The sequence below is a fragment of the Budorcas taxicolor genome, chromosome 9 (assembly GCF_023091745.1).
Source record: "Budorcas taxicolor isolate Tak-1 chromosome 9, Takin1.1, whole genome shotgun sequence".
Classification (NCBI taxonomy): Eukaryota; Metazoa; Chordata; class Mammalia; order Artiodactyla; family Bovidae; genus Budorcas; species Budorcas taxicolor.
Genome location: NC_068918.1, coordinates 32419482 through 32441320, shown reverse-complemented (window position 1 = coordinate 32441320; position 21839 = coordinate 32419482). Strand labels below are relative to the sequence as shown.

Genomic DNA, 21839 nt, shown 5'->3' with positions numbered 1-21839 from the left:
TGCCCCACTACCCCACCCTTCACAGCTTCAGTGAACTCCTCTGCCATTCAGCCTTGGCCACACCTTCTCCAATGAAGTGTGGATATAAGCTCAGGAGGGGAGTGATGTACAAGGGTAGTGATGAAATAACAAGTGGTAATAGTAAGTGGAAGGACAAAGAAAACACTCTGATATCTGCTGGTAGGAAATGGAAGGCAATCTCAGAGTGTTAAAATTTTCAAAGTGGAACCCTGGGCGCAGGTGTGCACTTCTGTTTGCTCTAGAGAAACATTCACACATATAAGCAAAGTGGCAGGTACCAAGATATTCTTTTAGAAAACAAAAAAATCTACAGCCTAATTGTTCTTCAGTAGGTAGATACTTACTGTAGTCATAACTACATATACCAACAGAGAATTTAAGAATTTGGCATAGCTAATAAGTGAAAAAAAGTTGCAGGATAATAATAAAAATCCATATCATGTATTAAGGGTATATTTAGTTGTGTGTATATAAATGCTGAGGGGGAGAGTTTACCACCAAACCAGTTCTAGTAATTATCTCTGGAAAGTGGAGAAAGACAAAGACGGGGAAGGGGCTGGGATTATCAAAGCACTTTACCTGTTTAAGAAGAAAAAAAAATATGTATTTGTTACTTAAATAATTAAAAATGAAGACTTTAAAAGTCCTATCTTGAACTTTTACTTCTGGCCAAGATGAAATAAGAGACTGGATATACCCTGAAACAAATGAAAAACTAGGCAAAATACATTAAACAGTGGTTTTCAACACACTGGACTTCAGCCAGAGAACAGTGATCCTTGAAAAAAAAGGAAACCACCAACCCAGCTTACTGCCTTGAATTTCTAAGTCATGATGCAGGAAGGCAACACCTAGGCAGAAGTCGGTGGGCTTCCCTGAGTTGAGGAGATGCAGCTGAGATTTAAGGGAGATGAAACCAGATAGAGTTCCCAGGGCAGAGGACCAGGGAGGGGAGAACTACACAAAGGAGACCTCCAGGGACCTGCAGAAGGTAACCCTCAGGTATTCAACAATGTATTGGGCAGGACACGTACACGAGGAAACCATCCAAGGCTGAGGAAAGGTTTAGAGGAAACAGTACTTGGAATGCACACAAGGCTAGGAATAGAGGCTGTTTCCACTAACCCAGACCAGAAAGCCTCTTAATCCACAGGGAGCATTGGGTAGATAATTAGCCCGTGCAGAACTGGGGAACAATTAATCCTAGAACAAATGTTCTGCTCTCTTAACAAAGCTTAAAAAGCAAGATCTGAAAGGAGCCAACTGCTATCATGGAATTTAACTATGTCCCAGAACAAAAATAACCAGCACCCAACAAGTTAAAATTTACATCTGGTATGCAATAAGAAAGTACCAAGCATACAAAGAAACAGGCAAGTTACGACTTATAGTGAGAAAAAAATCAACAGAAACTGACCCAGATGTTAAAAACTGTTACATGTTCAAAATGTAAAGCTGGAATATGTGGAAATATGAAAACACCCAAACTGAACTTTAAAAATGAGGACATCTGAGTGAAAAGACTCCAGGTAAGATTAACAAGATTAAACATAGTAGAAGAAAGTATTAGTGAATTTAAAGATAGTAATAATCTGACACGAAGTAGAAAAAGATTTTTTTAAAAACTAAAACAGTGCACGGGTAAATTTTAGGTCACCTTCTAGCAGCCTCTCTCTGTGGAACTAAAGTCCCCAACACAGACAATGGGGAGGACAGAAAAAGATATAAAAATAATAGCTGAAAGTTTTCCGAATCTGGTGAAAAACCACAAATCCAAGACGCTCAACAAACCTCAACCACAAGAAACAAAACAGCATCAGTTCAGCTCAGCTCAGTCCTGTCCGACTCATTGCAGCCCATGGACTGCAGCACGCCAGGCTTCCCTGTTCATCACCAACTCCTGGAGCTTGCTCAAACTCATCCATGGGGTAGGTGATGTCATCCAACCATCTCATCTTCTGTCAGCCCCTTCTCCTCCTGATTTCAACCTTTCCCAGCATCAGGGTCTTTTCCAATGAGTCAGTTCTTCCCATCAGGTGGCCAGAGTACTGGAGTTTTAGCTTCAGCATCAGTCCTCCCAATGAATATTCAGGACTGATTTCCTTCAGGATGGACTGGTTTGATCTTGCAGTCCAAAGGATTCTCAAGAGTCTTCTCCAACACCACAGTTCCAAAGTATCAATTCTTCAGCCCTCAGCTTTATGGTCCAACTCTCACATCCATACATGACTACTAGAAAAACCATAGCTTTGACCAGACAGACTACAGCATAGCACATTACAATCAAAATGCTCAAAACAAGTGATAAGGAGAAAAATCTTATAAAAGCAGGAAGGAAAAAAGACATGTACTGAGGAACAAAAGATAAAGATGAGATTTCTCATAGGACACAATGCATTTGAGATGCTGGATCAACATCATTAAAGGGCTAAAAGTAAAAATGTCAACCTAGAACTCTATCCAATGAAATCATTCAAAAATGAAAGCACACAAAAACTCTAAGAAGTCATAACCAGTATCTGTACCAACAAAAGTAGAAATGTTGAAGGTTAAAAGACATCCTTTAGGCAGAAGGTGAATACCAGCAGCAACATGTTACCTACACAAATTAAGAGCACAGGCATAGTAACTACATGGGTAAATACACAGGACTTTAATCATTAAAACATTAACAAAAAACAAAACACCCCACCTACTGTGAACACCATGCCCATCAAAATAACAGTTTGTCTTTAGCAATGTTCTAGGAGTCTTCAATCCACTCTTTTGGGCTTTAAGGCTGGTAGAAGAGTATTTATTCCCTCTTCTTTAGTCCAAGTTCTGCAATTTCATATAGAACGTAATTTTGCCCAAAACACAGGCCTACAGAATCAGATTTCACATACCAGCATGTGGCTTGGTACTAAATATTTATACCAAAGACTCTGAACAGAAACCCAATTTTACTTTACATGCAATCTGAATAAGGCAGGAAGTCATAAACAAGCTTTCAGATATCTAACAGCAGATGGTATTCTCATAAATACTTGGTAAACTAGCACATAAGTAGATGATTTCTATTTGAGGAAGATCAACTTCTTCTGTCAATAGCAAGGCAAACCAAGTCCTCCCTCCAACTATCCTTTCTAAGGCTCTGTTCACCACTGATAAAGACATCCCTTAGCTACTATCTGCTGATCTTGGGGAGCAATGAAACACTGAGTAGACAAGCCATTCTCAACAAGACTAAGGTAAATTCACTAGCTTTAAATTTCATAGTCAAAATATAAACACACACTCCAGTTAATTAAAAAAACAGAGCAGATTAACCCAATAAACATGTAGATTTATTTTAGATTGGTTTGGTACATGATACAGATTGGTTTTGCAGTTTTTAATGAACTGAAACAAATTTCTAAATACAGCAGTGTCTGCCTGTGCAACAATTATCTGTTAAGGTAAGATACGGGATTTTAATAGAACTACAATCTGCATGAACAAATCACGTGAAAAATCTGAAAATGTTTCTATGTACCTTCTGGATTAAAAAAAAAAAAATCATTAATGGCTCAAGATACTAAACTGCTCAAGAGGGGAAAAGGCTGTGAGTTCGCTGTAAGAGCTCTTCTTGTAAAATCTGATTCCACATTATGACTCTGTTAGAGCAGTATTCAAACCTACAGAGGATGAGAGGCTTCATCAGCTACATGTTCACAGAGATAGCTATAGCGTTAACATTAATGTGTGGCAAGGTATTCATATCTAAGTAAATGACAATTACACCACTGTAGCTAATTTTTACCTCTTTGGGAGAATGGAAATTCTGTGTATTTTCAACTGAATTTTATACCTTAAAGCAATCACTAAAAGCTAACAGCCATGGCACCATAATAAAAATTTTTGTGAGGTACCTAGAATATTACTACTGAGGGAAACACAAAAATGTGAGGTAAGCCTACCTTCTCCCAAAAACGTTTGAAGCCAGAGACTTTAAACAATTAAGGCACTTGAAAACATTAGGTATATGTACAAATGTGCAAGTAAAACAAACTTTAGCTGTACCAGCAAGTAACAAAGAAACAGTAAATCTTCATTTTAAGAACCTTTAATTATCTAAATATAAGGAATTCTGGCTTATGAAATGAACCAAAGCAACTTGTCTTGTACTATAAAATATTGAAAACCAGTACTAAAATCGGTCCCTATTGGCTAAAGAAACTAAAACAAAACATCTTAATGACCTAGAAAAGCAAAAGTTCATTTTAAACTGATTTAAGCCCCTGAAACTAATCCAATGTGTCAAAGGCAGGGAAGAAATATCCCTCAACCTGAAAAAAACTAGTGCTTCATGAGGAAACTAAAAAATGAAAGTACGCATGCTTTTCCTACAACAGGAATCGAAACTAAGAAGAAAGGCTGGGAGAGGAGAAACAAAAAGTTCAATCTGTTTATCCAGGGAAATTATCAATAAAAATTTAGTCATCTGATCAACTAAATTTTTTCTGAAATTATACTGCTCACATTTGCTATTTCAAAACTTAAAATGACTGTCTCATTTAAAGAGTTAGTAACTGATTCTAAAATAATTTATTTCTTCCTTGCCTTATAGAAGTTACTTTTCAAAAAAGCTCGGTGGAAATCTTTTTAAGGTACAACAGTGTTAGGATACTTTTTTGAAGTACAAAGGAAAACATAATTAAATCAACTTTATACTTTTTAACAGCCGTAAGAAAAATGGTGGTAGGTCCAATAGATGAAGGCTTTTGACTCTGCAGAACATCATTTAAGTTATTCAGGCTTGAAATAAAGTACGTAAGTTTTCAATTAAATACTAACAGTATGGTATCTAAAAGCAGGTTTACTACTGCTCACATCAACAGTTACATCCTCAGACCAACTTTTCCCTTCATTAACGTAAAAGAACAAATCACCAACATTTTTTTAAGTTACAGTCTACCTTTCAGTCTGTCTTTTAAGGCACTGTTCTTTATTTTCTCAATGATATAAGGTGCTTTACAAGTATGAACAATAACCTGCTATACTTTTCATGTTTTGTATCCTCTCATTTCTTTAAATCTGGAATGTAATTCCCTGTGTGGCATCTTTTTTCTAATGTAGAAAAAAACAACTGGTATCAAGCACAAAATTTTACTCTAAGGGTACTAAATTTATAAATTTATTCCACTTTTGAAACGATAGCCAAAAATCCACCTGATTGATGCTCATTTGGCACATTCTTCTCAATTCTGGTCACTAAACTACATCCTGAGTTAGGATGAAAATAATGCAGCTTTCAGGCTTAAAACAACTACATTTAAATTGCCAAAAGAGTCATGAGGTTGTCTGCGCAGGACAATGTTTTCCATCACTTACAGTTACATTTGGCATGTCAAGCAGAGAGAACACAATCCCACAGCAGCAGCCATGTAAAATGAAAGCCACAAGGACGCATGCAGCGTACTTTAAATAGCCCCGTTGAGCAAAGTGACTGAACTGATTCTTCTTCAAGGGTGGTGCTCCTATATGCATCCTTTGAAAAATTAAAGATCCTAGAATAGCATCTTCCATGTGGGACATCTTGAAAGATAATATTTTGGTTTCAGTGAGTTACACGCCAGTCCTTGTTAATTTAGTGGGTCTCTTTACAGAGTGTGGTAGTTTCGTTCTTTAGATTTGCAGAATTTATAGAGAAAGAAAATTACAGCCTGCACACCCAAGACAAGGACAATTCCTCCGATGAAACTGGCTGCATCAAACGTAGACTTCCGCATAGGTTGTATAGTTGGAGTTACAGTGGTATTAGTTGTACCTGGTTAAATGAGATAAAAGAAATAACAATACTTAGTAAGATACTCAGTAAGTCTCATGATCCTCTATAATTTCAAGACTCATCTGAGCCTTTCTGTCAGGTGTTTCTATAAAGTATTTCCTCTTATGTCAACAGCTTCCTAATTGAAGCAGACAACCATTTATCAATCCCACTCTTCATTCTATCTAACAACGTCAAGTGGTCAATGGTGCTAATATAATTTCAAATATGAAAAGGAAAATTTATTCTCTTGGCACATTATGCCCTGTGAACATATTAAGCACTTTTAAAATTTGCAGTTTCTTCAGACTACATATCTTAGGTAATTGCTAGAGTAAATATTAGTATTTGTGTTTAAAATTCATACTTTGCATTTTTCTAAATTTATAAAAGGTAAATGAAAATTTGATTACAGGTTTTCAAATTACAAAAATAATCTTAATAAAGCCAAAAAAATTCACAGAATCAAAATTTTCAGTATTACCTAGAAGTAAAAAGGATGGCTATATTATCTTCAAATTGACATAGTCTAATACAGCATACAACCAATCTCCAACAGTAACCAGTATTTAATGTTTAAGTTATAAGAAATTAGATTTTACCTACAGATTGTACTAAAAGGGTTTTGGAAAACCATTACTATTTAATTCTAACATGTCACGCCAAATGTGATTACAATTTTAAAATGTATTAGAGGACTCTCAGCAAACCTATCCTTATTGCTTTAACAGCCTACTACCTTGGTCTTCCAAGAGATGATTTCAGTTCCTAACTAAGAATAAAATTGGAAAGTGATAACAAATAGTAAAAGCTAACACTGCACACACGTCCTATCTCACTGTTAAAAACCACGATTACCTGACGTAGTAAAAACCACAATTACCTGACGTAGTAGCTGTGGTGGAAGTTGTAGTAGTGGAAGGCAGAGTTGTGGTTTTAGCTGGAATGCAAATGAACATGTATTAAAAACTTGAATTTCTCAATTATCTAGCATCTATCTTTTAAAAAACGTAACTACCACTTCAACATGCTTCCAGTTGTTTTTTTTTTAACAGAATAAAGGCCAAATCTCAGTTAATGGTTTACTAACATATCTGCACATTCAGAACATTAGTTTTGAAGTGTATTCTAAAACATTAAGCAATCATAAAGTTGTATCTATGTTAGCATCTATGTACACAGTTAAATATAAAAATTTATATATACACCTGGATACAGTTTGCAAAGAGACACACAGGTGGGCAAGAATTTAGGTGAGGGAACTCTTGGTTCTTTCTCAATAATCTTGCTTCTAAGACAAAACCCATTAACTTAGTAAGTCATGGTAAGAAACAAATACAATTCAGTATTTCTTAAAGTAGCTATCAAGATTTGGCTTCTCCATTTCAGGGGTTTGGCAAACCTAACCAGGCAGACAGTAAACATTTTAGGCTTTGTGCACCGTGTAATACACAAGCAGCCAAGACAACAAGCAGATGAATCCACATGGCTGTGTTCCAGAAAACTTTATTTATAGCCACAGGGGCCCTAAGGCCCTAATTTCCCTCGTCTAAATGATGTTAAGAGCCCAAGGGTAAGCTCTCCTCTACTGTAGCACATGAGTTCAAATAATTATCTGCTGGTGTCTCTAAAGAAATGCACACTCATGGGAAGAATAAGTTTGAATGTAAATACATTTTAGGAACTACAGCACTATGTTAAAAGAGACTTCAGACAGTATCAATACTACCAATAAACATTAGTAAACACTATGATATGTTCACACACTTATTTGTACTCCTTTCTCTGTCATTGTAAGCACTGTGGTCCCACTCTTGGTTGGATACTTAGGTCATCTTTCATTTCTCCAAGCTATCAACATCTCACAGGGAAATATGTGATCTCCTCTCTGATAGGACGGATTCTTATACAGATTTCCTAGATTAGAGGGTATGGTTATTTTAAGACTCATAATCCGTTCAAAGTTTTCCTTGCTTGTACCTTCTGTGAAACCACAAAAAAATATACTTTATAAATTAAACATGTATCAAATCCTTTACAATACTAAAATACTATTACTAATTTTGTCTGACAACACTGGGAGAAAAAATTCCCAAATTTGCCATTTGTGTCTATTCACTCTCTGAACATGGCAAAAAAATTATTTTTTAATTTGCACCGGTTTCAATCTCTGAAGCACTAGAAGCCTACTACATAATGAAGACAGAGCTATGAGGTTTAATTTTTAGATACTTGTAGAAGTTGCACTCATTTTTAAAAATAGTTCTCTAGAATTACCACAACAGAATACCCCATCTGTGTTCAATCTTGCCTCTTTCCATATTATAATGCAAATCTCATCATGATCTACACGCTTCAAACATACCAGCAAGGCACACAACGGCACTTCTCAGTCTGGCTCTTGACCTGCTGATTGTCGTGCTTAACTTGTTCTCATCTTGTTACTGGATACTCCAAATGCAATTGCCTGACTTTATTACACTCTTTCACCTCTCCTTCACATGTGCTGTCTGCCCTGCTCCACTTGGAAAGTTCCCCTCTTATTTTACCAGGTAACTTCACGACTCAGTTACCTGAAGTCTACTCAACATCTCCAGGAAGTTGTTACCACATATTACTTAACACACACACCTTCGTACAAATCCTACAACGCACTGTGCTTCCTGACCTTTCATAGTTCCTACAAGAGACAAAATACTATCTATCTTACTTCTGTTCCTATATCCCTATCTTCTAACCTAGTACTTGTCCTGGAGTAGACGTTTTTATTCACGCTATTAAACTGGTAAAAATTTATACAAGGAGATAATATTTAATGCTGTTGAAGTGAAATGAGTCACTCAGTTGCATTCAACTCCTTTGCAACCCCATGGACTGTACAGTCCATGGAATTCTCCGGCCAGAATACTGGAGTGGGTAGCCATTCCCTTCTCCAGGGATCTTCTCAACCCAGGGCTTGAACCCAGGTCTCCCGCATTGCAGGCAGATTCTTTACCAGCTGAGCCACCAGGGAATGCTGTTGAAGGTGTGGTTTAAAAACTTTTCGGTTTCTGGAAAGCAATCAGTATTAAGAGCCTTAAGATTATCATATCCTTTGACCCAGAATGCTGTTTGAATCAATCCTACCAGAGATGACAGCAAGTATTTTCCTGTAAGATATTCACTGCACAGAAAATGAAAGATGACCTATCCAACTAAGAGTAGATGGGTAAAGTGCACACAACTACGTGTGCAGGAAGAAAGCAATTCAAATGTGCACGGGCATATCAACCAATTTCCTAGTAAGTGTATTTATTAGGAATCTATATATATAAATATATTTAGTTAGTTCTGAGAGAACTGAAGACATTTTGGTGTACCTATGGATGACAAGAACTAATTTCCTTTAGGCTTCTGTATTTCCTTAGTTCCACAAAATCCACAAAACACAGTTTTCAGACTCAATGTACAAAACTACAACCAATCTGTTCAGATTCAATGAACGTGAAACACTATAGTTATGTGTCTCTGTCACAAACAGTACATATTAATGTAATTATTGCAGTCTAAGACTGGATATGTCTACTCATCTTTAAAATTAAACTAATGATTTTTAGGTATTAATTACTAAAGTTACTCATCAACGAAAGTTTAAAAAACCCCCAAAGGAGGAGGAAAAGAGTCAATTATCTTGTATTACCTGTAGAATTGGTTGGCGTTGGTGTGGTAGTGGGCACTATTTAAAAAACAAACATGTAAGTCAAAGCTGTCTAAAATATCATAATCAAAGCTGCTAAAATATAATAATCTATAACACTTTCCCAACCTGCAGTCATTTGAGTACTTTTACAATTTTTTCATTTTAGTACCACCTATGGAGGAGACAGACAGTTGCTCTGTCCCAATACCGGTCCTCCATTCTTTAGAAACAGCACCAATTTTTAGTGACACTCTCCCCTGCAAAAACATTTCTTAGTCTCCCCTGCAGCTAGGTAGCCATGTATAACTGCTAGAAAGCATCTGTAAGGTAGATACAGGTCTCTCACCTTCCCTTCCTCTTCCTATTGGCAGAAAAACTATTCTGATGGCTGGAACATGACCATTCACCTTGGACAATAAGGGCAAAGCCACTTCCGAGGAATGACACAGTAAAAGCATAGAAAGAGCCTGGGTCTCTAATGGCCTGCAGATGCTACTCCAGCCCGCTAGCTGCACTCAAGCCCAGACTTCCTTTACATGAGAGCCAAATTAATCTTTTCAATTAAACCACTTTAATTTGGAGTTTTGTGTCCTTGATGGCCAAATGAACAGAATTACTTATTCAATTTTTCCTTAACATATTTTAAAATTTTATACTCTTATTTCTAAGCAATATTATCATAAAATTACATCAAATACTAAAACTGTTCATTCATTTACCACCTAAACCATATTATGGACTCTATGTAGGGTATCACTGATCTCATACTAAGGAAAGTTTCAGTTAGAAAGTTCAAGTTGGGGTGAGGGAAGGGAAGGGGAAATGACTACTGAAACTAGTTATAGGTAGACTTGAACGGTTATTTACTCTAGAAAAATCTTTTATTGTATTTAACTATTAATATACCAAATTAGGAATTTGACTTTCCCATTAATTTATAATCTTTTCAGAAAAACCAGCTTTCATGCAGGAATTTTAACTATTTCCTGGGCAAAGATGAAAGGTTAAACCATCAAGTTTCTCAAACTAAAATACAGAAAACAGATGAATAAAGCAGGGATTCATTTAATCACAGCACAAACTAAGCTGACTGTGCTAATCACCAGTACCATAATAAAGAAAGTGACAGAACAATGTTGTTCAAGCCTGTAAAATGCAGCAAATAGAGAGGGCCTAAAATTCAGTGAGTATATGGAGGAGGTTAAAGAAAAATAGAGGAAGAAGTATCTGTACTTACAGCATTCCACATTATGTACCACCAAACGACTAAATCGAGCGTCAGTGCAATGAGTATGACTATGCTATTCAGATCCAAATTTCTTACAAAACAGAATTATGGAAATGCTTCAAACCAAATATTGAAATAAGGTTTCCTGAGGCAATGATCTTCCTCATCTCCTCAGATACCAAAGTGAACACTTACCAGAACAGAATCCTGTGGTATTCACCACCTTGCAATCACTAACTGTTGAATTATCTGAACAGTAGCTTTTACCTGTTATGGGGAGTGAGGGAGGTGTGGGATGGAGGAAAAAAAAGAATTATCGATTACTCACTTATGTTACCTCTGACTTTGTTACTATGCTCCAGAGTTCCTCCCCAAAATAGAACTCAAGTACAAACTCTCTAGAAGTCCACAAATACTCCATTATTATCTTTTCCCCATTGTTTTAAGTACTACACAGGATCTCTCCAAACACTTTCTAAAATCCACATGAATATACTGAACAGGTAAGTCCAAAACACACAGACCTCAGAACTGTGGTACAACGAAGGTTGCTAGAATTCACAAGAGGGCTGAGTCAGTAGGGAGAAGTGCTTAGAAACTAATACAGGCTTAGTAAACATGGGAGGTGCCCCAGAGCAGCAGCTCTGTTCCAGACCTCTGCTTTAGTCTTCTACACTTTCTAAAACTGCTTTCCTGGATGGGAAGATGTGTAGCAAGAGTAAGAGAAAGTTTTCCCCAACATGTTCAGAGGGGAGGGGCGCATTCTTAAATTCCATTTTATGACCTAAAGAAAAGTGACCCTATATAACAAAAAAGTTGATTCAACTCAAACTGAGGCTAATTCCTTATTTTTAAAAGAGGTTTTTAAACTTTCTTACATACTGATATAATTTCCAGAACTCTTAAATTTTTCAGTGAAGAATAACAAAGTTTAATACCATGTAGCTTTGGATTTTTCTTTACATAAAAAGGAAACCTGAGAGATTATTTTACCAATAAGAAAAAAATTCAACCATCTTACATTTGCAGAAGATAAATATGGTTCAAACATTTTTCAGGGCCAACAGTTTTCAGGGGAAAATCCCATAATTTCCTTTCATGGCTAATTTCAGTGTACATTTAACCTAACCACAAGGTCTAAAATTTCTCTTCCTTTTAAAGCTATTGAGCCTTGATTATCAAGTCTAAGAAATTAAAGGGGGGAGCATGGGAGACAATAAAAGATTTTAGGGGGAGTATTAAGCAACTGATATTTTAAAGGAAAACTATTTGATTTGCAAAACAAATCGTGCCCACCATCCTAAATGTTTTACATTTCCAAGTGTTCAAGAATACCTTGCAGCAATTTTTTAAAATGTTAGAACAAAATAATACAGCATTCTCAAATTTAAAGCAAACCCAAAGATTCTTACCTTTACATTCTATCCAAAAGCAGGTAGCATTACCATCAACACAGGAAACGCAACTGTTTCGGCTTCCACAGATATCTAGGGGTGGGAGTTAAAATACATAAAATCGATCAATTGGTGTCTCATTTTGAGTCGGTCCTACTTATCTTTGTTAAACAACAGCAAGCACTGCATACCTATCAGACTTACTTATTCAGAGAAATGGCAAACCTTTGTAACTCATTCACAGATGAATGGATAAAAATGTGCTACACAATAGAACATTATTCAGCCATTATAAAAAGAAAGAAATCCTGTTACACACTAAAACATGGATGAACCTTGAGGACATTATGAAGAACAAAATTATCTGGTCACAGAAGGACAAACACTGCATGACTCTACTTACATAAATGATCTAAAACAGTCAAAGTCTGAAGCAGAAAGTAAAATGGTGGTTGTCAGGGGCTGGGAGAGGGGAATATGTTTGCTGTTCAATGAGTGCAAAGTTTCAAACAAGATGAAAACTTCTGGAGATCTGTGCTTATAGTTTATTATGGTACAGTACACTTAAAAATCTATTAAGAGGGCGTCCCTGTTGGTCCAGTGGTTTGGAATCCACTTTGCAATGCTGGGGTTACTGGTTCCATCCCTGATCAGGGAAGATCCCACATGCCTCAGGGCAACTAAGCTCCTGCATCAGAATGGCACACCTAGAGTCTCTGAAACAAGAGAAGGCACCCCACCAAGAGAGGTCACCCCCGCTGGAGGAAACTAGAAAAAGCTGGCACCTAGCAGCGAAGACAACCCAGCATAATCAAAAATAAAGAATAAAAATATATTCTTTAAAAAACCTATTAAGAGGGTAGATCTTATGTGTTTTTAAACCAGACACATAAAAAACCAAACTATAGTTTACTAAAACACTCTTTCCAATCATTATAAAAGACTTATGAAACCAAAAGGCAACTCAAGAGAAAGGGGGAACAAAGCACAAGCTAGCGTTAACACTCAACACTTCATGGTACCTATCTAAACAACCCCTTTGTGCACAGCAAACATTTCAGATGCTCAGTTTCTTGAGGCATTTTTTAAAAAGAAAAATATTGGAAAAAAGGCTGTTAGAAGGCCAACACTACACACCGGGAAATCACTGCCCCCAAACATCAGATGTGAAATGGAATTAATAGTAATAAAGATTTATCATAGGTTGAACCCAAGCTCCGATGATGTCTATTCTGAAAAACCTGAGATCATAAAACTCACAAATGATCCACGCTTTCCGGGGTTTTCCATGAGAGGATAACAGACAACTCACCTGGAGGGGACTACATTCACAAAATTTAACAAGTTAGCATGGTCTTTGTCAATAATTTAAGCCAAACAGCTCTAAGACAGAATACTGAAGGCGGCTACATACAATTCAGTGTCTGGGCTCTACACATTTTCCTAGAAGCTAGGTGCCTCCAAAAACATTCTCATTTGCTTTCCCCCTGCCTAAAAAAGAGTTCTGCAAAGAGGAACTGCATTTCAATATTTATCAGAAATTGGAACAAATACAGTACTTTTTTGGGGGTAGGAGGAGAGTCACAAAGTAGAAATAAGTTCAGAGGTTTGTATACACCTGAAAAACGCTAGTTGTTTAAAATCTTTTGTGCTTGTCATGAATGGTTGGTTAGCACAGTGTTACTTAAAATGAACTAAACTGCTGCCTTTCAGACTACAGTTTATCCAACCACCACTTAACAGATGAGACTAATCATCTCCTTTAAACTCATTTCAAAATACACAAATGCAATTAACGTATCTCCAAACCTCTCTTCAAACACACACACCCTACCAAACAAAAAATTCTAGGAGGAAACCACCAAAAGAGCACAAAACAAATTCTGCTCTATCATCTTGGAAATAGTGAGGTTAGAATCTCCAGTATTGTACTGCAATTTACTTTCCTCATTAAAAGATGTTTACAATCTCTCATTATATATTTTATTTAAACCCCTATAAAACACAAAAACTAGAGAAGATATTTTCAAACAGATCGGCCTGGAAAAATTCTTACACTGCAGCAATTCTTAGGTCAATATGTTACTCCTTACCCAGTATTAACATGAATAACCAATCAAACTGGACTCTTAAGTTTTAAATATCTAGGGAGGGTCGTCACCTTATTAACTCAAATTTATCTCCCCCTCTGTTGAGCGTGTTGTCATGACATTGCCTTTTCCGCCTACGTTTCAACCAGTCCCCAAATGGAGTCAGAGCTTAACAAAAGGTCCCGACCGGGTTCTGAAAAATCGATAGACCTGGGTTCCAATGTCAGCTTCACAATCTCTAAACACAGGGTTCTAGTGGAATTATTTTATCTCCATCCAACTCCTAGGTTTCACCACTTACCTTCCAGTTTAGCCTAGAATACTAAGAGATATATGCGAAACACCGGGTACACAAATAGGTACTTTTTCTCCTTTGCACACATCACCGAGTATAGTTTTAATTAATTAAATGCTCAAACTTCAGATATATCCTGCAAAATCTATGTAATTAAGTCCCAAGCGACTAGTTTTTTCAGACCCAGCACTGAGACACCAGCGAGTATTTCTGTCTCCCAGCGTCTCTTTCCTTCTTTCGCCAACTTCGGGAAAAACCTCCCTTCGAAAAGACGACCTGGATTGCCCGGGTGGACACAAACGACTAACCTCGGGGAGAGGGAGTTGGGTCTCATCGCCAACTTGGGAGGAGGTCGCCTCGCCCCACAATCAACCTCACTGCCGCCACCGCAGAAGGAAGCCACGTCCCCTCTTCAGAGTCTGAAGCGAGGCTGGGGATTACGAGGCGCTTTTAAACAACACCTCGGAGCGGAACACTGTGGGGTCCGCAAACAACCCTACGCCCCCGAGGCCCCACCAACCCTTCCAACCAGGGCACTCCGCAACCGCGGCCACCTCGGCCCGGCCCCAGCCGGACTCGGACGGGCCGCCATGTTGCCGGACCGCGGCCCGCCCCGGCCCCGCGCACCACACGCAGGGAGGGCGGCTCGGCCCGACTGGCGGGCGGGCGAGCGCAGAAAGCCCGTTGGGCCGGCGCCCACCTGGTGCTGGAGTGGTGACCGGCGGCGGCGTGAGAGTCGTCGGGGACACCGGGACTGTCGCGGTGGTGGGCGGTGGAGTCGAGGGTGTAGTCACGTTCGGGGCCACGGTGGTGTTCCTGGCCGCTGTGATCACGCAGAGCGCGGCCAGGCAGCCGACGGCCAAAAGCAGCGGGCGAGAGGGCCCAGACATCGCGGCCTCCGCGCTGGCGCTAGAGCGAAAGCTGGGACACCCTGCGCTGCGTCCGTCGCCCCGTCCGCTGCAGCGCCGCCTCCGAGACTCCGCTCCCCCAGCGGGATCGCGCCGGCGTCACAGGAGGGCGGCGTGCGAAGGCGGGGCGCCGGCGATACCAAGTGGAATCCTCTGGGGGGAGGGGGATGGAGGAACCGAGAGGAAACCGAGGAAAGGTTTTCTCTCAGGCGACTGGATTGGCCAATCGAAGCAACTGGCCAGATGCAGGAAACTCTTTTCTTTGCCCTCAGGTTGCCACACAGGGCGCGGCCGGGCTTTTCTCGTTCCTGCAATAGAGAAGGATCCCGCCTCGACTCAGATGGAACAACCTACATGACGTGGCGACGACGTCCTCGAGAAAGACTTGCTAGGCCCCATGTGACCTCTGGGGCGGCGCCTTCCCGGACGGATTCGCGCTCGGCGGAAGTTGTTTTCGAGCATTTCGCTTAGAACCCCCGGCAAGAGTTAAGTTTTTACTGTCGTCCGGCGTTCCCAGCATGCTTGCATAGGTATCCTTCGAAGGACCCGCGCATTACCCCTGGAAAGCCGATTTCGCTGAAAGTAACCTTGTGTTTGGACACCCCAGGGAGATGGAGACCCCACGCGTTTAAGGAGTTTGTGCTCCGCCGCCCACGTAGTGAGAGCGGCTGAAACACCGAAAGCAGTCTGCCGGTGCCGCACACCGTCTACTTCTGTCGCGCTTTCCCACCCTGACTTCCCTTGGGGATTTCAGCCAGCGGTAGAAACAGCTAGTCAGTGCCCCCTTTGTAGTCGAAGAACCAAAGACAGTATGGGTTGGAGATTCATCCGGTCTGTTCCCAATCCCACTTTACAGGTGAAAACACCGAGACTCAAGAGACTTGCCCGAAAGGCGCAGTTGCTTAGCCTCAGGGCTGTATTTCAAAATCCCTATCACGGCTCAGCCTTTTAGTGAGATGAGCGCCATCTGATGTCCAGTCTCACAAAAATATTTACAAGTGCAGCCGTGCTTACATCAAGTGGTTAAAGTTCGGTCATAAAAGCTGTATTTAACTCTTATTTTCAACTATTTGTATTTATCATATAATTTTAATTACAAACATTAACCCTTTAAAATAATAGGACGTCAGTTGCTTTTTTGAGATCTGCTTTGCTATGCAAACCCCGAAAAAGACTGCATATGCACTTTTTTAAAAAAATCTAAACTTGAAGTCTTTCCTAACCCAACCCTAAAATCCAATCAGTACCCTCCTGACTATGAACATTTGTTCCATCAACTACGCTAGTTGGAGATTTGCTTGGATTTAAACAAAAAGCTCGTTTTTTGACGGATCCAACCAATGGCAAGAAGCGTCAGAATACAGCCAAGTAAGTGAGGTCTCATCCGTCTTCGGGAGAAGGCAATGGCAGCCCACTCCAGTGTTCTTGCCTGGAGAATCCCAGGGACGGAGGAGCCTGTTGGGCTGCCGTCTATGGGGTCGCACAGAGTCGGACACGACTCACGCGACTTGGCAGCAGCAGCAGCATCCATCCTCAAACAAAAAAAGATATCTCCTCTCTCAGGATATCCCTCACACGGTATTTATTTAGCGCATAACCTGACTCTAGAGCAAATGAAGGCCAGTAGTCAACCGTTATTATTTTTAAGGTTAAAAATATAAATTCTCTTTTCTTTGAATAGCTCGATGGAGTGTCTTATTTACAAGCTAAAATAAACACACCTCACTGTGGAGGCCATTGTTTTACAAGTTGCCATCTCGGTGTTTACCTCCTGTCCTCAAATTTTTGTTAGTGTTTTTAGGGGGATATTTCACTTTCTTGATTTAAGACTAGAAAAGCATCACCAGTTTTTTTTTCTTTGTAATTTTTTTTTACATGGCATCTGTTGAGCTAGATCAAGAACTTCAAAAGTTTTTTTCACCGTTTCAGATCAAGGACTGGCATTTAAAATACAGGATTTTTAAAAATTGAAATCTAGTTGATTTACTGTGTTGTGCTTTTTCACTGAACAAAGTGATTCAGTTATACATATATAATATATCTGTTTTTTATTTTCCATTATAGTTTGTTACAAGATATTTTTTATAGTTCCCTGTTCTATACAGTAGGTTCTTGTTTATCTCTTTAGTAGTGTGCATATGTTAATCCCATACTCCCAGTTTATCCGCCCAAACCCCTTCCTCTTTGGTAACCATAAGTTTCTTTTCTGTCTGTGAGTTCATTTTGTAAATAACTTCATTTGTACAATTTTTTTAAACTCCACATGTAAGTGATCTCACATGATATTTGTCTTTGCCTGACTGCATTTAGTATGATAATTTCTGGGTCCATCCATGTTGCTGCAAATGGCATTACTTCATTCTTTTCATGGCTGAGTAATATTCCATTGTGTTAATACATCTGTGTACCACATCTTTATCCGCTCCTCTGTCAGGGGACATTTAGGTTACTTCCATGTTCTGGCTATTGTAAGTTGTACTGCTCTGAACAATGGGGTGCATGTATCCTTTCTAGTTACAGTTCTCTGCAGTTATATACACAGTGTTCTTGCCTGGAGAATCCCAGGGACGGCGGAGCCCGGTGGGCTGCCGTCTGTGTGGTCGCACAGAGTCCGACACGACTAAAGCGACTTAGCAGCAGCAGCAGATTGCTGAATCTTACGGTTATAATTTTTAGTTTTTTAAGGAGCCTCCATACCATTTCCATAGAGGCTGTATCAGTTTACTGTCCCACCAACAGTGTAGGAGAGTTCTCTTTTTTCCCTTTCTAGCATTTGTTATTTGTAGACTTTAATAATGGCCATCCTGACCGGTATGAGGTGGTACCTCATTGTAGTTTTGATTTATGTTTCTCTAATAGTTAGCATTGTTGAATATCTCTTCAGGTGCCTGTTGTCCATCTGTATGTCTTCTTTGGGGAAATGTCTATTTCGGTTTTCTAACCATTTTTTGATGCAGTTGTTTATTTTTTTTGTTATTGAGTTATGTGAGCTGTTCGTATATTTTGGAAATTAAGCCCTTGTTAGTTGCTTCATTTGCAAATATTTTCTCCCAGTTCATAGGTTGTCTTCTTGTTTTGTTTATGACTCTCTTTGCTGTGCGAAAGCTTATATGTTTGATTAGGTCCCATTTGTTTATTTTTGCTTTTATTTCTGTTGCCTTGGGAGACTGACCTAAGAAAACACTGCTCCGGTTTATGTCAGAAAATGTTTTGCCTATGTTCTCTACTAGGAGTCTTATGGTGTCTTGTCATTAAGTCATTTTAAGTTTATTTTTGTGTATGGTGTGAGGGAGTGTTCCAACTTCATTGATTTACATGCATATAATACAGTTTTAACATGTTTTAAAGCTTAACTAACTTTCAACAAAGAGAAGGATTGTAATAAGTCAAAGATTAATAGTGAGCTAAAACTGTATATTCAGATTCTTAATGTTAACCCTGTGATTAGGGTTGGTGATAAAATACTAGAGATGCTCTCCACTTTGTGAATATTGCTTTGATAATTGTTCCAGGGTTTCATAGGGAAGCATTACATTTTATAGCAGTTGTTCTCAACCTTGGCTGCACATAAGAACCACCAGCAAGTTTTGAAAAGCAGTGATGCCTGGGTACTGATTTAATTCGTCCACAATGAAGTTTGGGTATCAGGAGTTTTAAAAGCTCTGCAGATGTTTTTATTCTGCATCTTAGTAAAGCAAACCACTGCTTTACTCTTGCTACTCAAAGTGTGGCTCATGAACCTATACCATTCATAGCCCTTGAAGACTTGTTATAAGTGCAGAATGTCAGGCCTCACCTCAAACCTCCTGAATCACAGTCTGCATTTTGTTCCATATGCAGATCAAAATATATACCTATTAAAGTCTAGGAAGACTGCTTTACACTTTAACCCATGGAGTTACTTAGGAGGAATCTACCCTCCCGAGTGGCTGCAATACTTAGCGGTGAATCCTCTACAAAATTACATCAAGCAGGACATGTGAAGTTTTTGTTTCTTTGTTTGGGTTTTTACTTGTTTTACAAATGTATGTAAGGTTGGGGTACAAACAATACAAAGCTCCTGGATGTGCAGGAATCTTGGAGCCCAGCCTAGGTTCCCTGTAGACTGGCACTTGAGATGCATTTATTTTTATTTCTATACTGCTTTAAATCCTGGGCAGGCTAGAACTTTCCGCATTATATTTCTTTAGGAAACAGAGAAAGTCTTGTTAATAACTCATTCCTTAGGAACAACCCCAAAGTTCAAGCTGAACTATACCCAGGCAGCTTTCTGATACTCAGCATTACTTGCTGCCTTCTCCTGTGCCCAGGCATCTTTGTGCTCCTCCTAATCAAACCAATCAGTGGTAAAGGAAATCAGTCCTGAATATTCATTGGAAGGACTGATGCTGAAGATGAAGCTCCAATACTTTGGCCACCTGTTTTGAAGAACTGACTCATTGGAAAAGACCCTGATGCTGGGGATGATTGAAGGCAGGAGGAGAAGGGGACGACAGAGGATGAGATGGTTGGATGCCATCACCAACTCGATGGACATGAGTTTGAGCAAGCTCCGGGAGATGGTGATGGACAGGGAAGCCTGGCGTGGTACAGTCCGTGGGGTCGCAGAGTCAGACACAGTTCAGCAACTGAACTGAAGTAACCCTCTTTTGGAGTGCTGCTTTTCAGCCGCAACACACCCTGAATATTCTGCTTCTTAAAAATATCCCAGTGATTCTGTTCTGAATGGTGAAGGGCACCACCCTGAGCAGCCCAAGGGTCCCTCCCTCCTCCTCTGAAACCCCAGACTTGGCCCCGTTGCCTCTCCAGGAGCAGAGGGCTCACTTCCAACCCAGCCAAGAGCTCTGGGACCCTGCATCAGGCCTCTAGTTGCTGTCCCTTGTGATTGGCCAGTGTTTGCATACCTCCCTTCTGCTTTGATGAAATCAGTTTCTTATTTTTCATTCTTGTGTGTGTGTGTGTTGTTTTGGTGTTTTGGGGCCACGCCACTTGCAGGATCCTAGTTCCCTGGCCAGGGATCAAACCCTGGCCCTCTGCAGTAGAAGCCCGGAGTCCTGACCTCTGGACTAGCAGGGAATTCTCCTCATTCTTCTCTGTTGTCACACTCTGGTGTTTTAGTAACGTTTATCTTTGTTCTGCATACTTGTATGCCCCAAGTCTCCCGTGTGTCTATGACTTCAGTACATTCCAGTGGTTCTTTCTTTAAATTAATGTTTATTTTTGGTTGCCCCAGGCCTTTGTTGCTACCAGCGGGCCTTCTCTAGTTGCGGCAAGTAGGGGGCAAGTGAGAGCAGACAAAGGGACCGTGACCTTGCTCCTTTAGATGGTCAGTGGAGTTCTACCTTTTCAATGCAGCTGTACTAAAAATACAGTTTCTTGTGTCCATGCCGATATCCCAGTTCTTTAACAATATTAGATAAATGCTTAATTCTGTCAGTAAGAGTTGTTCTGCACACTGTGGTGTGCAGGCTTCTCATTTCAGTGGTTTCTCTTGATGCAGAGCACGGGCTGTAAGTGTGCTGGCTCAGTAGTCGTGGTGCACGGGCTTAGTTGCTCTGTGCCATGCGGAATCTTCCTGGACCAGGGATTGAACCCGTGTCCCTTGCTTTGGCAGGCAGAGTCTTATCCACTGTACCACCAGGGAAGTCCCCAGTGGTTCTTAAGGTGTGGTCTCCAGATCGGCATCACCTGGAACATGTTAATGCAAATTCTCCAACTCACTCCAAATCCACCGAACCAGAAACTGGTGTGAGGTCCAAGAACCTGTGGTTTAATAGGCTCAAGCATTTTGAGGCACACTGAAGAACCTATGATTCATCACATTTTCAAAGCCTGCTTTCAAGTGTCAGACTTTATGTTGTGTTACTACTGAGTTTGTTACAAATATTTTGTATGATGTGTGAAACTTACTGGCGATGTGGACTGACTAGATTTGCTAGTTTAAGTCATGATTCCATTTTGGGAAGGGTAGTGGATGCTATAAGCAATATAGTAGTTTAAAAAGTGAGTTTCCATGAGGGAGAGAGCATCACAGGTTGATAGAGATTAATTTTTATTTTGAGGATTTACCTTTGAATTAATTCAGTCAATTGGAAATTAGTATATTAGTGAGAGTAGCTAACACTGAGCATAACAGGGATTTGTTGTTCTTGAAATGATAATAATGTTCTGTTAGTGGCAGTTTCTCTGGTTTTTGTGGGTTGACATTCCAGAAGGGAAACCAACTTTCGCTGAATTTATCCTTTATGTCAAGCATCATTAGAGGTGTCTTCACAAATTAGTTCAATCTTCAAGCCGTTATGAGATGTGCCCCAATTTTACTAATGAAATTGAAGCCCCAAAGTAAATTATAGTGTTGTTATTGATCATATAAATTTAGTCAGGGAACCACCACAGTATTAGAGCCAGCGGGGAGCTGACAAGCTTCTTTACTTCT

At 39.6% G+C, this 21839-nt stretch overlaps 1 protein-coding gene across 2 annotated transcripts; it reads right to left on the bottom strand.

Moving 5' to 3' along the window:
- Positions 1-3325: 3325 nt before the first annotated feature.
- Positions 3326-15444, bottom strand: CD164 (CD164 molecule). 2 transcript variants are annotated; one of them, XM_052645492.1, is made up of 6 exons: positions 15196-15444; positions 12129-12203; positions 10912-10983; positions 9489-9524; positions 6693-6749; positions 3326-5809 (listed from the first exon to the last, which is right to left on the bottom strand). In XM_052645492.1, the coding sequence occupies exons 1-6, from the start codon at positions 15383-15385 to the stop codon at positions 5643-5645; spliced, it is 597 nt and encodes a 198-aa protein (XP_052501452.1). In that variant the 5' UTR covers positions 15386-15444; the 3' UTR covers positions 3326-5642. The 2 variants fall into 2 exon arrangements, with proteins under 2 accessions (XP_052501452.1, XP_052501453.1); XM_052645493.1 differs by lacking the exon at positions 9489-9524.
- Positions 15445-21839: the final 6395 nt, after the last annotated feature.

What these genes read in the sequence shown, in the direction of transcription:
- CD164 (XM_052645492.1), bottom strand. Translation starts at nt 15,385, where the DNA reads ATGTCTGGGCCCTCTCGCCCGCTGCTTTTGGCCGTCGGCTGCCTGGCC. An exon ending in CTTTTGGATAGAATGTAAAG is followed by an intron (nt 10,984 to 12,128) that starts GTAAGAATCTTT and finishes TCCCCATAACAG; the next exon opens with GTAAAAGCTACTGTTCAGAT. An exon ending in AACGCCAACCAATTCTACAG is followed by an intron (nt 6,750 to 9,488) that starts GTAATACAAGAT and finishes TTTGCATTCCAG; the next exon opens with CTAAAACCACAACTCTGCCT.